Source organism: Equus przewalskii, chromosome 7, assembly GCF_037783145.1.
Source record: "Equus przewalskii isolate Varuska chromosome 7, EquPr2, whole genome shotgun sequence".
NCBI lineage: Eukaryota > Metazoa > Chordata > Mammalia > Perissodactyla > Equidae > Equus > Equus przewalskii.
This window is the reverse complement of record NC_091837.1, coordinates 57171025-57184551: the sequence shown is the minus strand read 5'-3', so window position 1 is coordinate 57184551 and position 13527 is coordinate 57171025. Positions and strand designations below refer to the sequence as shown.

General features: G+C 41.7%; 1 protein-coding gene across 4 annotated transcripts in view; it reads right to left on the bottom strand.

Moving 5' to 3' along the window:
* Positions 1 to 13527, bottom strand: part of MAPRE2 (microtubule associated protein RP/EB family member 2) — a 147014-nt gene that overhangs the window by 82871 nt on the left and 50616 nt on the right. Inside the window, exon 1 of one of the 4 annotated variants that reach the window (XM_008529442.2) lies at positions 11143 to 13121. The exons of the other annotated variants lie outside the window; for them this stretch is intronic. Coding sequence (XP_008527664.1) covers positions 11143 to 11498 — 356 coding nt within the window. The 5' untranslated portion in view covers positions 11499 to 13121. Of the gene's footprint in view, positions 1 to 11142; positions 13122 to 13527 lie in introns of those variants that run through there. 4 annotated transcript variants of the gene reach the window in all.

Sequence of the window (13527 nt, the reverse complement as noted above, 5' to 3'; positions counted from 1 at the left end):
AGATTACTGCCATATGGAAGCAGTAACTCGTCTGAAATTTGGCCTGAGGGTTTTGCAATAAAATGAATAAATGACAGATAAAATAATTTGTACTCAAAAATCTACTAGCAGACTGAGGGCATTTGTGAAATCATAAGTGACTTTACATTTTATATCATCTTTGGATTTTGAAACATGTGTGGTTAAGAAATTTGGTTTTTAGCTGGAAAGATTCTGGAAGCCAAGCAGCCCCAACCTCTCAAAAATAACAAGGTCTCTCAGTAGACCCTTTCAGGTAAACCTAAGACCTTACTGAGCTTTGCTTCCCAGTTTCTAAATTTTACTTGAGGCAATTTCTCCTTAGGGGTTTAGAGAAGTCAGGAGCCAAATGGACACCACCACCACTGCCAGATTAGATAGAATGGGAATGGAGCGAGGAAATGGAGCCAGGAAGGGTTGGGGGATGTTTGCCTCAGAATTTAAAATAAAGAGGGGAGGGCAGCCAATACTTTAACCATCCTGGGTAAAATTTTGAAAGTATGAAAATGGTTCCGTGCCATCTTTAAAGAAGAAAACATTTCTACACATATTTTACTCTTAAATTGAATAGCGGAAAACTTGATCTAGCACTAAGGGGACACTCAATACGAAGAAAAGAATACCTACATCACTATAAGGCTCTTCTCTACAGAGTTAAAAAGAAGCATCTCACATCTATCAAGACACCAAAGAAAACCTAGTTCCTAAACTTCATTCTTTCATGTGAAACTTTCAAAGTGGACTTAGTGTTTTTTCCTGAGCTAAAATAATGATCCTGTTATTACTCTGCAGTCTATTTTAATAGAATCATTTAATATATACTTAGTGAGAGCTGGACCTAATTGCTAGAAAAGGCACCACGGACAAAGCCCAGGTAGAAACAACTATTCTTTTTCTTGAGGGGTTTATATCAGGTTAAGAACACAAGACCCATACCCATTAAAATCTAAGGCAAGACTCTACAGTATCCAGCATATATTTTTCACAATCCTCCAACAAGATAAACCACCTAATTTTTAAAAATGGGCAAAAGATTTGAACAGACACTTCACGAAAGAAGATACACAAATGACCAATAAGCACATGAAGAGATACCTGACATCATTATTCATCAGGAAAATATAAATTAAAATCTCACTGAGATACCTCTGCACATCTGTAACGATGGCTGACATTTAAAAGTCTAACGATACCAAGTGTTGCCAAGGATGGGAAAGGAACGTAAAATAATACAACCACTTTGGATAATTATTTGCAGTTTCTTAAAGTAAGACAAACACAAACTATATGACCCAAATCATTCCACTCCTAGGTATTTATTCCCAAGGAATGAAAACACATTCCCACAAAGACTTGTACATGAACATTCATAGAAGTTTGACTCATATTTGCTAAGAACTGGAAACAACCCAAAAGTTCATCAACTGGTAAAGGATAAACAAAATATGGTATAGCCATACCCGGAATACTACTCAGCAACAAAGAGTAACGAACTGCTGATAAACCCAGCCTGGATGAATCTCGAAATCATTATGCTGAGTAAAAGAAGCCAGACACGAACGAGTATAATCTGTTTGATTCCATTTATATAAAATGTCATCTAATCTACGCTGACAGAAAGCAGAGCAGTGGTTGCCTGGGGCTGTAGACAGAGGAGACAGCAAATCCAGAGGGTACCAGGAATCTTCTGGGAGTGATGGCCAAGACTCCTTGAATCAAAAACTTAAATGGATGCAGTTTACTGTACATAAGTTAATTCTTATTAAAGTTGATAAGGGAGGAAAAGATGACAGTATAATCTGATTGAATTTTTCCCAGATTCAATTTGGAATTTTCAGACACATCTGCTATGTGCCAGGTGTTGTACCAGGTACTGAGGACGTGAAGATCATAGATTATGATAAAGACAGTGTAAAGGAGTAGATTGCAACGACAAGCAACAATACCAGCTAACATCTTTAAAGGCATTTACTTCGCACCAGTCACTGCGTGGTACACTTTATATTCCATATTTCATTTAAATCCCGATTAAGAACTTTGTGAGGTTGATGCTATTATTATTGCATTTGCACATGAGGAAAATGAGGCTTAGAGAGGCTAAAACCTTTGCCTTAGATCACAGAGTTAGAAAGGGGTGGTGCTGGAAGAGAAAAGAAGTCTCACACCAGAGCCGAGCTTCGCCCGCTATCCGACACTGCTTCTTCAAGGAGCAGTGTGTGACTTTGAGAACCCCAACGGGTCTTACTATGCGGTAGGAACGGAGGCGCAGGAGGGTCCAGGCCATATTCTCAGTCCAGACCAAGTTCTGAACTAGAGTTGAGGTAGCAGTGACACACACGACACACAGGCTGGAAATAATGTTCAGTGTTATTCATGCTGACATCTTAAAGCCTGCGTTATGACAATGCTATCTGCCTGTCAGAAATCCAGGCCGAGAAAAACTGGCTTCCCAAACCCGAAACCTGCTTTTCAATTTACTGTGCACTGCTACCCTACTAAGGGGTTGTGGAAAGACTTACAAGTCCCCGTTCCCTCTAGTAGCCAGCCCCTGCCTAGGTGGCTGATGGCTCTCATCCTTCTCCTTCCTCCTGAAGAAGAAATATTGGAGGAGGAGATTTACTCTGTCCCCAGAAACAGAAAGAGAGGGAGCAAGGGGGGAGGCACTGGTGCAACCACCCCAAGAAGCCCTCAGCCTGCACTGGGCTTCCCCCTCCATACTGCACCCACCAATCATCCCCTCTTCCGCTTCCTCCTTTTCTAGCAGACACTCAGCTCACAGGCTCCAGAAGCTTTCTATTGCACGTTTACTGACGGTAAGCAGGTCCCTATAGCTGGGATAATGTATTCAAAGCTCTCCTCTTCTTTGTTTATTCTTAATTGGTCAGTCTCCATGGGGATTCACTCAGCCTTCACCCAGACCGGTGGGTGCGGGGGCTGGAGCAGGGGGTATGGGGAAGGCAGATGGCTTGCTTCCCGGCCGGCATCACACCAGAGCAGGGGTCACATTAAGGCCAGATATTGCTCAATAACTTCTATGAGATGGGGGGTTAGACCAAGAGTTTGGGGGAGGCCAGAGGACTGCAGCAGAGTGGCTAAAAAAAGGGCAATAGTCTGTAATCTCACAGTTTTAGGACCCCGCACAGTACCTGACGCACAGCATGTGCTCAATAAATAAGAAAAAATTCAAAGAGGATATGGAAAAAGGATCCTCACAGAGGATTATTTTGCAGTTAGTGCAAGATTCATGGAGCATACTAAGCAGGCTGGACACAGCACAAAAAACAAGACAGGCGGCAGCTCCAATGGACTCTGGAGAAAATGAAACAAAATATGGACTATGGATTGCTATGTGCGAAACCTCAGAGGGCAGACGCTGCAGGAGCACATTTCATTTGTGATCTGTGAGGTTTTAATGTAAGTATGATACTTGCATCAGGCAAATCTTTAACATCCATGTGCCTTCAATAAATCCATGAATATCTTGAGATGCTTCCCAACATATTTCAGCAAGTAAAACTCATCGTTAAAATTAATACTCATTTAATTTTTAAAATCCATGCTATTAAGGTGGTAAGTGAAACACCGCTGATTGATTAGGTAATGCATTTACACAGTTCCAGTTTTTTAAAAAACATAAAAAGGTACACAGAGACTTTGCTGTCCAGTTCCCACCACTATTAATTTGTATCCTTTCAGCTTTTCCACACACATTAAGTAAATATGAATATATATTCTCATTTTCCTCACTCTTTTACCTAAGTTAGTATACTGTACTGTTTTTAATGTAGTGATGGTTAAATACAAATATCATACAAATTTGGAGATCAAAAGCAATAACCCTTTTATTTTTCCTAAAGCTTCTTGTACAGGAGAAGTAACCTGCCCACCACACAGGTCACTCAACAAGGCTCAAACTTGTGCCTCAAGGCTGTATTAAACCTTACACACAGAGGTCACCGTAGGGGACACACACACTCAAACACAGTTGTTACTTACACACTTCATTTCTGAAATTTTGGAAAATTATAGGAGTGATCGTTTTGTCCTTGCCAGTATCAGGACAAAAATCACACAATTACTTTATTGGGGTCAGATGTGGGTACCTGGCCACTTCAGACTCCTCCCACCAAGCAGTGCCACCTGCCTGCTGTCCCTCATCATACTAGAGGCTTTTCAAGGAGGGGCTTATTAATTAATACGAAGATTATTAATCTTTGTATTCCAAGGGCCCAGCATGGAGTTTGGCATATAGAAGAAACTCAGTAAGTCTGCTGAAAAATTCTTAAGAGACTGCCAGAATTTTGGCATAAATTTGTGTGTGCGTTGTGTGTGAGGAAGACTGTCGCTGAGCTAACATCTGTGCTGATCATCCTCTATTTTATGTGGGATGCCACCATAGTGTGACTTGATGAGCAGCGCTAGGTCCACATTCAGGATCCGAACCTGTGAACCTCAGGCCGCTGAAGCGGAGCACGCAAACTTAACTACTAGGTCACTGCACCAGCCCCATGGCTTAAATTTTAATGTAACAATAATTGTGTAATTACTTAAAGAGTAGGAATTTTTAAAAAATTATCTTATTAGCAACCTCAATCTGAAAACACGTTTTGGCATTCCAAAATGACAAAAAGGAAGCAGACCGGGGTTGGGGAGAGGAGTCCGCTTTAGTAGCTTCTCTTTTTCCTAATCGCGAGCACCAAATGCAAACCTTGCAGGGACTCAGGGAGGGCTGTCAAACGAAGGGACACTACTGTTTATAATCAAAGTAAGACTATGAACACAAGAACGCCTCCCTGAGATGTCAATGCCGCCGGCATTTTTGACAAATTACCTCTCAGGGCTTTGCCAGGGTAGGCTGATGCTAAATAAAGAACAAAGAATTAATGTCTTTAAAACAAAACTTAAAAACAAACACTGCTTCTGGAAAAACAAAACAGGATCACAGAAATTTAAGGTGCACCTCACACAAAAGGGACTGCCATTTTAGGATTATGTAACAACAAACGCTGGTCATAAACTTCAGGACCAATTCTGTACCCAAGATCACAAGCTTCCACCAAGAGACTCCACCAACACACACTATAAACGCTTAACATGTACTCTTCCCTCTCGAATCTCTTGCCCCATTCCCCCTCATTCCAAGTCATGGCCAAAATCAAATTCTTTTGGCACATTTTACCTGCCCGAACCAAACGAGGCCTAGAAATAACAGGAAGACTGAACTCTAGCTATATTTTCTTTACTAGATAAACTACACGAAAGGACACCATCGCTAAAAGCAGCCATCAGCTTGGCTCTCCTATGTATATATCAGCACCTTCTGCCCCTTTCAAAAAAATGAAATAATGCGTTAAGCAAGAAAGTTTGTCCTGGTTCAAGTATGAAAATCCCAATTAGCCTGGGGAGATTTGACACTGAAAGTGCACAAGTATTTTTTTAAAGTAACCTACTAAGAAATTACTTCTTGGTGGCCTATAAAGCTCTTGTTTAATCTTTACCTCACTAGTGATTTACTTTCATTAAGATTAAACAATCACCTTTGGGGATGCATTTAGCAAAAACATATTTAGGAGAAATTTCCTTGATTCATGCTATAAGGTGAAAGTCATATAATTTTAGTTTCTGCCTATATGAACTTTCCATTTTGAAAGAATTCTCTCAACATAATATAAATACCAAGGGCCAAAAACACCAAGATAAACAATCAGAATTTTAAAATGAGCTAAAAAACAAAGTTCGTCTGATACCAATGGGATGTATGTAGAGCGTTATAAAAGAGCTGCTGGAATAGTGCTTAAGATATTAGTTGAATATGACATATCCAGTTTAGCATTACAGGGGCTGATAGCTGAAAGACAGCCTAAAGTCAGGAAGAATGAAACTATTCTAGCATATATATTCTAACATATTTCATTGTAGGGGGGAAAGATGCATTTCACAGGAGAGGAAAAAATCAATTTTTCCTTTAAAATAAAATTGACAAAATTCAAAAGTAAACAAAATCCACACAATGTTGGTTAAACTCTCAGTCCACTCCATAGCCTGCCATCAAGGTGATCACCTTCCAGCTACAGGAGGAACTTGTACTGGAGCCATATGGAGGGTTCTGAGCAGTTCCATCGGAGTCATGTCTGTATGTTTTACGGCATTAAACGATTCAGGAGGATCCTTAACAATGAAGTACCAGACACACTGCATCTGAGTTTGGAAGGATCAGAAAAGTGTAAGTGCTATACACTAGCCACCCCTTGAAGTTAGACTGCTAACTATGATGTGGGCATCTGACCTAAGTACCAGTCCTATTATGGGATGAAGCTGTGTTGATTGCTTCCACCCAGGGAAAGATGCCTTGAGCCAGGGAACATCTGTCTACCTTGTCTGGAGCCCTACATCAGGGCTGAAGACTTCTCTCTCTCATGGCGAATTATTCTCTAGTACTTCTGGATCCTGCAGGCTGGGGCACTGGAGGACTCCGTTTTCCGTTCGACTCTCATTTCAAAACAGGAGATCAATGCCAACATGCACTCTGTTTTCATTATGCTGTTTTTCAATGTACTGAGCTTTCAATGGCTTTCCATTGTCAAGTTCTGACCACCCTGCCTGCCTTTCAATGCTCCTGCCTTATTTTCCACCATGCACAACATGCACCTTGCCAGCCAATGAAAATTCTGATTCTAAAGCCTACACTCTTCTCACCAAAATGTTTGGTCTCCTACACTGTCTTTTAGCTTCCTACAGCATACTGGCCTTGAGGGTATCTTTTTCTACTTTAAGTCACTGTAGGCCCAGGAAATGCAAACCAATTTGGATATCAGATCAAGCCAAATATTCACAACAAGGTAAATCTGTTACAAAAGAGCGGCTCACACCTCTAACTTTGCTAGAACTCAAGGTCCTTGAAGGGACATCTAGCAGGCAGCCTGGCCAGATTTATACTCTCAAGTATTTGTCAAATTAATTCTCCAAACCAAATGGAATATTTAGATTAGTCCCAGTATCTCCCCCTCCAATAATCTAACGGATTATTTACTGCAGCTTCAAGAGGTCCCTGTAAATACAGAAAAGATACCGCATATGGAAATCAACCTCCTAAATTCAGAGGACCATCTCAAACCACTGTTGTGCTGAGACAATGCCCTGTGAACAGACAAGACCAGTGACAACCACTGCTGAGCAGGGGTGAGCCTCTCACCAAGGGCACCCGGAACCATCCCTTTAACGGAAGCTCTGACAAAGGACTCTGAAAAGAAGTTCAAAATTGAGCATCTAATAATCAAAGCATCAAGTGATCTCTCAATTTTTAGAAGTACTAAGAAAAATATTAAGGGCAAAAATCACTATTTTCAAAAACCTATGATAGTGGCAAACCCCGATGACACTAATACACACACAATGCAGACACATAAAGCTAGACTTTTGCTGTCTGCAGCCACTGTTTTGGGGAATACGATCTGAAATCTACATTCAGCTTTAAGTGAGCCATGTTACAATAACTTCTATTAAATGGAACACACTTTCACAACTCTATCTTTTATACACACACACGATATATTTTGTTTTCCCTAACAAGAGCTCATTTTTCAAAATTGGCAAAGTTGGATGTCAGAGTCAATGTTTTAGGCTTAAGTTTTCGTTTTGCCTTTCTCTGCAGTCCATTTCCTGGGGCCAAGTAATTTTTTTAAAGTATTCGGAAACATATGCTACTGTAGTTGCATGTTCAAACACTCATGTGGAAATAGTCCTCTGGACTTATACATTCATTCTTAAAAGCCTAGAGTATGCAAACAAAGATGGGGTGGGCAGAGGGCCAGTTAATAAATCTCATTTCCCACTAGCATCTGCAAGAAACAGAGCTATAGGGAGTAGCCTCTCCAGGGAGACCAGAGCACGACTCGTTCGCTCTGTGAATTAAACAGTGTCACCTCACACGGCCCACACTACATTTATTTTTAAGCAGCTCTTAAAATATATGGATTTCTAGTGCTCATAAATGCAACGAGGAAGCTAGGACCGAGAAGGCAATCACACAGTAGTGGACGTGAGGCGTGGAAACACATCCACAGGGCTCTGCAGAGCCATTATTTTGCACTTGCTCTTTTCAGCTGAAATTACTAATGGAGGGGTAATTTCCTAAAGGAAACTTGCTCTTCTAATCACAGTGCACGTTGGTTTCAATAATGATTTACCTCTCATTCTAGTCCATGCTGTGAAAATGGGTTCTGTTTACACCAAGAGATACCTGGGTTAGGATATCTGAGTCATGAACCATATCTGACCCTTATTTATAAACAATCTGGTGCAAATGTTGTGACAATAATCTCTCCTGCTGGGAAGAGTGACTGCCTGCCCACTGTCAGTGCTAGAGAGCCCTGTCTTGTTCTCCAGGTGTCGTCTCCTGCACTCACCTGTGCTACCAGCCAGGTGACGGTGTTCTTGTCCTCGAGCTCTTTAAAGAGTCTCTTTTCAGCAATAACACCATTCTTATATTTACAAAGCTCTTTTAAGAAATTCTTTGTTTTGAACGTCTGAAGATAATGTCACAAAAACTCTAAGAATGCAATGGGATATCCTTATATATAATAAGCAAATGTAGAAAATAAAGCCAAAGATGAAGGACCTGCTGGGGGCCTACCTAGAAGTCAGTAAAGGAAGCAGGAAGAGAGTTCCCTCTGATGGTTCCAGCGCGCTGGCCTTAGCAAGGCCCTCCGTGGGACCCTACAGAACTCTCAGGCACACCTCGTTGTTCAGGGCTATATAGAACCTACAGCCAAAGTAAAATTTTTATTTGGTTAAATCTCTACTCTGACTTTCAATGCCTTCCAAGTTTCCTCAGCAATTAAATGACAATATTATTCCAGCCTCAGGATGCCAAAATAATTATGGAACACTTCCTGGACAGAAAAACGTGTCACATTTTTCCTTCCCCTATGCCCCTCCAAAAAAATCAATGGTAGTTATACGACATTGGTCATCCACTCTGAAAGAAAAGCAGACCAAGGGAAACATCGAGTGCGCCCGTCTGCCTGTGCACCCTTTGTATAATACAATACAAATGCAATTCGGGAGGCTTCCTTCTTCATTTAACCTATGACATCTGTCACTACAAAGTCCAGTAATCCTATTATATAAAATACAAATGCAATGATGCTCTTAGGGTCTTAAGAATTTGTCCAGTCAGATCTTCATTCAAATTCAGTTTTGTTTTTTACATATTCTCAGGTACCATTTTAGGGACTCAGAAAGCAAAATGAAAATAATCCAGGAAATGGAAATAACTTGAATTAAAAAGGTAAATAAACTTTTATTTTAAAGCAGTAACTTATTACCAAAAGGTAGCATTCAACCTTTCTGCCAAGTGATTTTCCATTGCTATTTCAAGTTAGTTCATATGAGTAATAAAACCCAACAAGGCAACTTCCTTTGGCCCATAGTAAAATTTGAACTCTTTCTTAAAAGAACTGCTACCTACCTGGCAGGGAATAAATCATTTAGGAAATGAGGGCTTCACACTTATACCTATAAGAACAGTTTAAATAAGCGAGGTTTAAAAACAACTCAGGATTTTTGTTTTGATAATTCTACCTTAGGCTTTGGAATGTTCACAGAGAAAGGGGGAGGAGTAAGGGAGAGAAGGGGCCCAACTTTCCAATCACAGGGGTCTCTAAAAAGAGAGTCGCAGAAGTTGTGGGCCAATTTCAGTTTATATTAAGAGAATAAGAAGCACTTGGAATCACAAGGATGCCATGTCAACATATTAGTTGGAACCATAAGGCATGAGATTTTGGTGACCTCATGGGCACAGCCAAAATTAACTCCAAGTATTTATATTACTGCCAGAGATGACAGGGCAAAGGTTGCTTACAATTTTTTTTTTGAGTCAGTAAATAGCGTGTTTTTTTGATCAGAGAGAGGAAGTGGGGTACTTTTGGTCCTATTTTATAATATGCAACATTTTTACACACAGAATATTCTACCCATAACACCATCTAAATGTTTAGATGAAGTCCTAAAAAAGAAAAAAAGTGATTTCCTGTTGCTCACTAGCTGAGAGGATGCGCTTTAGAGGTATGTGCGGTCTGCCTCAAAGCAAAAGCATTGTTGGTGGTTATCAAGGTAATATTTAAAAATAACTACCCCAGTACAAAAGAACTTCAGAGGAAATATGAGTGAAGCTATCAGTCTCCCTTCAAGTCTGGCCCTGAGCTTCATTAATAGACTCTAGCTGCATTCTCCATTACATTGTTATCCTTATCAAACAATGCAAACAATTTTAATGAGCTTATCTCCGAGAACATATTGCCAGATATGCTAATGTAAAAATGATGCCAACCGTACAGGCCAACTCATTAATCAAAAGGTTCACAATACAATGACCAAGATCAATCCCATCCTCAAAGAGACCTCAGCAAAATACCAAGAATTACCTTCTTACTGTAAATAAGGGAGGGCGGGCTCCCCCACCCATGCGGAGGCCACAAACTCCTAAGAAAATGCAAAACGACGCCCAGTTTTTTTTCAGGTCCCTTGCAGTCCAGTCTCTTTCTAATAATCCTTGGGTTCCATGGAGAAAATTTTGGTGAATGTCTGACACCATGACCTCTGCTGTCAATCCTTGCACCAATCAGCGAGCAGAATTCTTACAAAGCTCCATCAATCTGGCGGTTTAACATCACAGACTGCAGCTTAATCTAGAGGATTCCATCTTTCCTGCACACACACCAGGGCAAGCGCAAACATTTTTCTCGCCATCCTCCTGTTCCCTGCCTTTAGGCACAACCTACCTAATGGTTCCTTTAAAATCTAAAAGGGAAGGAGGAAAGGAAGTGCTACAGCCTGTCTCCCTTTGGAGAGGGGGAAAAATCGCCTGCATCTTTATAAATGTGGAAGGAAAGAGATGGAGGGAGACCCTTGGCAGGCAGCAAACCTATTCACAAAACGCTTTCCATCTGCAGTGGTGAAGCCTCAATGCATACCCAACGTGACACATGGAGATAGCAAATAATCACAAACGCACGTCTGCACCGCTCCGGGGGCAGTGTCTGCTCCATTATATAACGGGCGGATTTCCGCGCGCCCCCGCCGCGGTCCCCCGCCCGCCGCCGCTCCCGGTGCCAGCCCCATTACCTGTAGGAACGCTCCCCGCGCACTGTGTGCTTCCGGAAAGGAATGATGGTCCCGTTATCCTGGATGATGTCGTTGTTGTTCTCGCCATTTGGGGACAGGGTTTGGGTCGGACCAGGCATTGGCGCACTCCCGAGGAAGGGAACAAACCACTGGGGGCTGGCTGGGGAGGAAGGTGGCTGCGTCTCGTCTTCCCGCTCGCCCGCTCCTCGCGCAGACCGCGCCTGCCGCCTGCTCGCTCGCTCGCTCGCTTCTCCCCGCTCCGGCTCCCGCCCCGCCCTCCTGCGTCCCGCCCTCCCGGCTGCTGACGTCAAAGCGCCGGCAGCAGCACCCGGGTCACGTGGCCGGCCCGTCACCATAGCAACCCGCTAACTCATCACCTCGCCTCAATCCGCACAGGGCCGCGGCATGACCACGCCAGCAGCTCCAGGCAGGCACCCGGGCAGGCCTACATCTGGCATGTAAAACCCCAGGCCACCCCCAGCCCCCCTCGCAGCCTCGCCTGGTCTGAAAACCAGCTCTTCCTCTAACCATTTCCTTTCCGACCCGTGCTCCAACTGCAGCTGTGTACACAAAAGAACGATTCAGGCAGAGGGGTGTGAGAGACCCTTTAACTCCTTCAATACCAAGTTCTTAGGCCATTAAAATTAAACTCGGTCCGGTTTCTGAAAAATATAAAAAGTCCTGGTGGCCTGCTCCCAGAAAATGTATTAGGCGAAAGGGTTACAGTTTCCAGCTTTCTTCCCCAGTCTCCAAACAGCACCAACCTCGTCCCCAAAAGGAGCCCCAAACCTGAAAACCTAAGAGGAAGCTGTATTTCCTTCCAATCAATGTAGCCTTTACTTTAATACTGTCACGATTAAAGATTGCAAATTAAGAGATTTATTGCACAAAAGAATCCCCAAAGAGGGTTTTTTAAAAAGATAACCACCATTTTAGAACATCATGGTTCCCCAGGACCTCCCAATTCAAATTCTTATATCCTGATACAGATAATTGACTCTTTGCCATTTATTTTATTTTCGTTTGAAATAAACAAGCAAACACCCAATTTAGTATTTGGAAGCTCTCAACGTTCTATTTGTTCTATATCATGGCAATGCAGTTGTCAAATACATTGGCTATGAGACAGGTACTGTTATTATTATCCCTGTTTTAAAGATGAGTAAACTAGCAAGATTAAGTAACTTGCTCAGGATCACACAGCATGAAGTGGTGAACTGGAACTTCAAAATGACAATGTGATTGCACAGTGATCTATATTTAATGTAAGCCTAATAAATATTATAGATCAAGGTAAGAATCAAGTATTTTATGTATGCTCTCAACATGACCACTGTGAAAAGACAGCTGTTAACAGAATTGCTAGTACTGGGCAAGGTCTATGGATTAGATTATAAACTCTGAACAGACCCCAGATGTGTCCAGTGCTTTCCTCCAGAGAGAAGAGAGTTTGAAGGATTCTCTGCTTATTAAAAGTAGTCTCTGACCTTTTGTGGGGTGGTGGGAAGAAAAGAAGAATTGGGGCATAAAAGACACAGCATAAATATATGTAGCACAAAGTATGAGGCTATGGCCCACCCCTACACATCACTGTGTGGTTTATCAGCTGTATCATTTTGTGATACAGATATTAAAAACAAGTAAAAACTTTGTCATTCCTGACAATTTGCCAGCATATCTCCCTAGTAAGAAGTTATTTCTGGCATCAAGCTTCTAGAATTAGAATCAAATGGTTTACAACCCAGATGGTAATGATAATCTCAAACGACGGGGCTTTTTTCTTTTTTTCCTATTTTATACTGTCCTTTTGGGCTATAATTTTATTTTCTGTTTCTCCAGTGAATTCACAGTGTACAAATTGATTCCGTCATCTATATCTTAGCTTACATGAGGCTTTTTCTCATACAATAAGGATCCAGCTCTGACCTAAGACTGACAAGGTACACAGATAAATATATCTGAGACACACCACGCCTCCCATTGCACAATGAGCTAAAAGGGTTTGAGAGTGTAGTCATTGCTACAAAGATCCATGTTTCCTCTTTCTATTTCTGTTACTGGACCCACGGTCGTCAGTTTCCTTACTGATTCGTTCTGTTTCACGAAAGCTTCCGCTTTCTTTGGGGACAGTCTGAAGTTGAAAGCCACAGTCTACAAATCAAATATTTAATGTTTTCAGAGTACACCCTCTCATTTTGGATTCTTCATCTTACTTTTCCGTGATCCCATGTTTAAGTCATATCTTAGACATAATTGCTGTTATCGTGGGGACTAAATTTGTCAGAATTTGAATGTGTAGCTCATTGGCTATACCAACTAATTTTGTGGAGAAAATATTCCTACTGTTTTGAGCCTGCTCATAAAGGAGAGGACGATGGCCAAGAA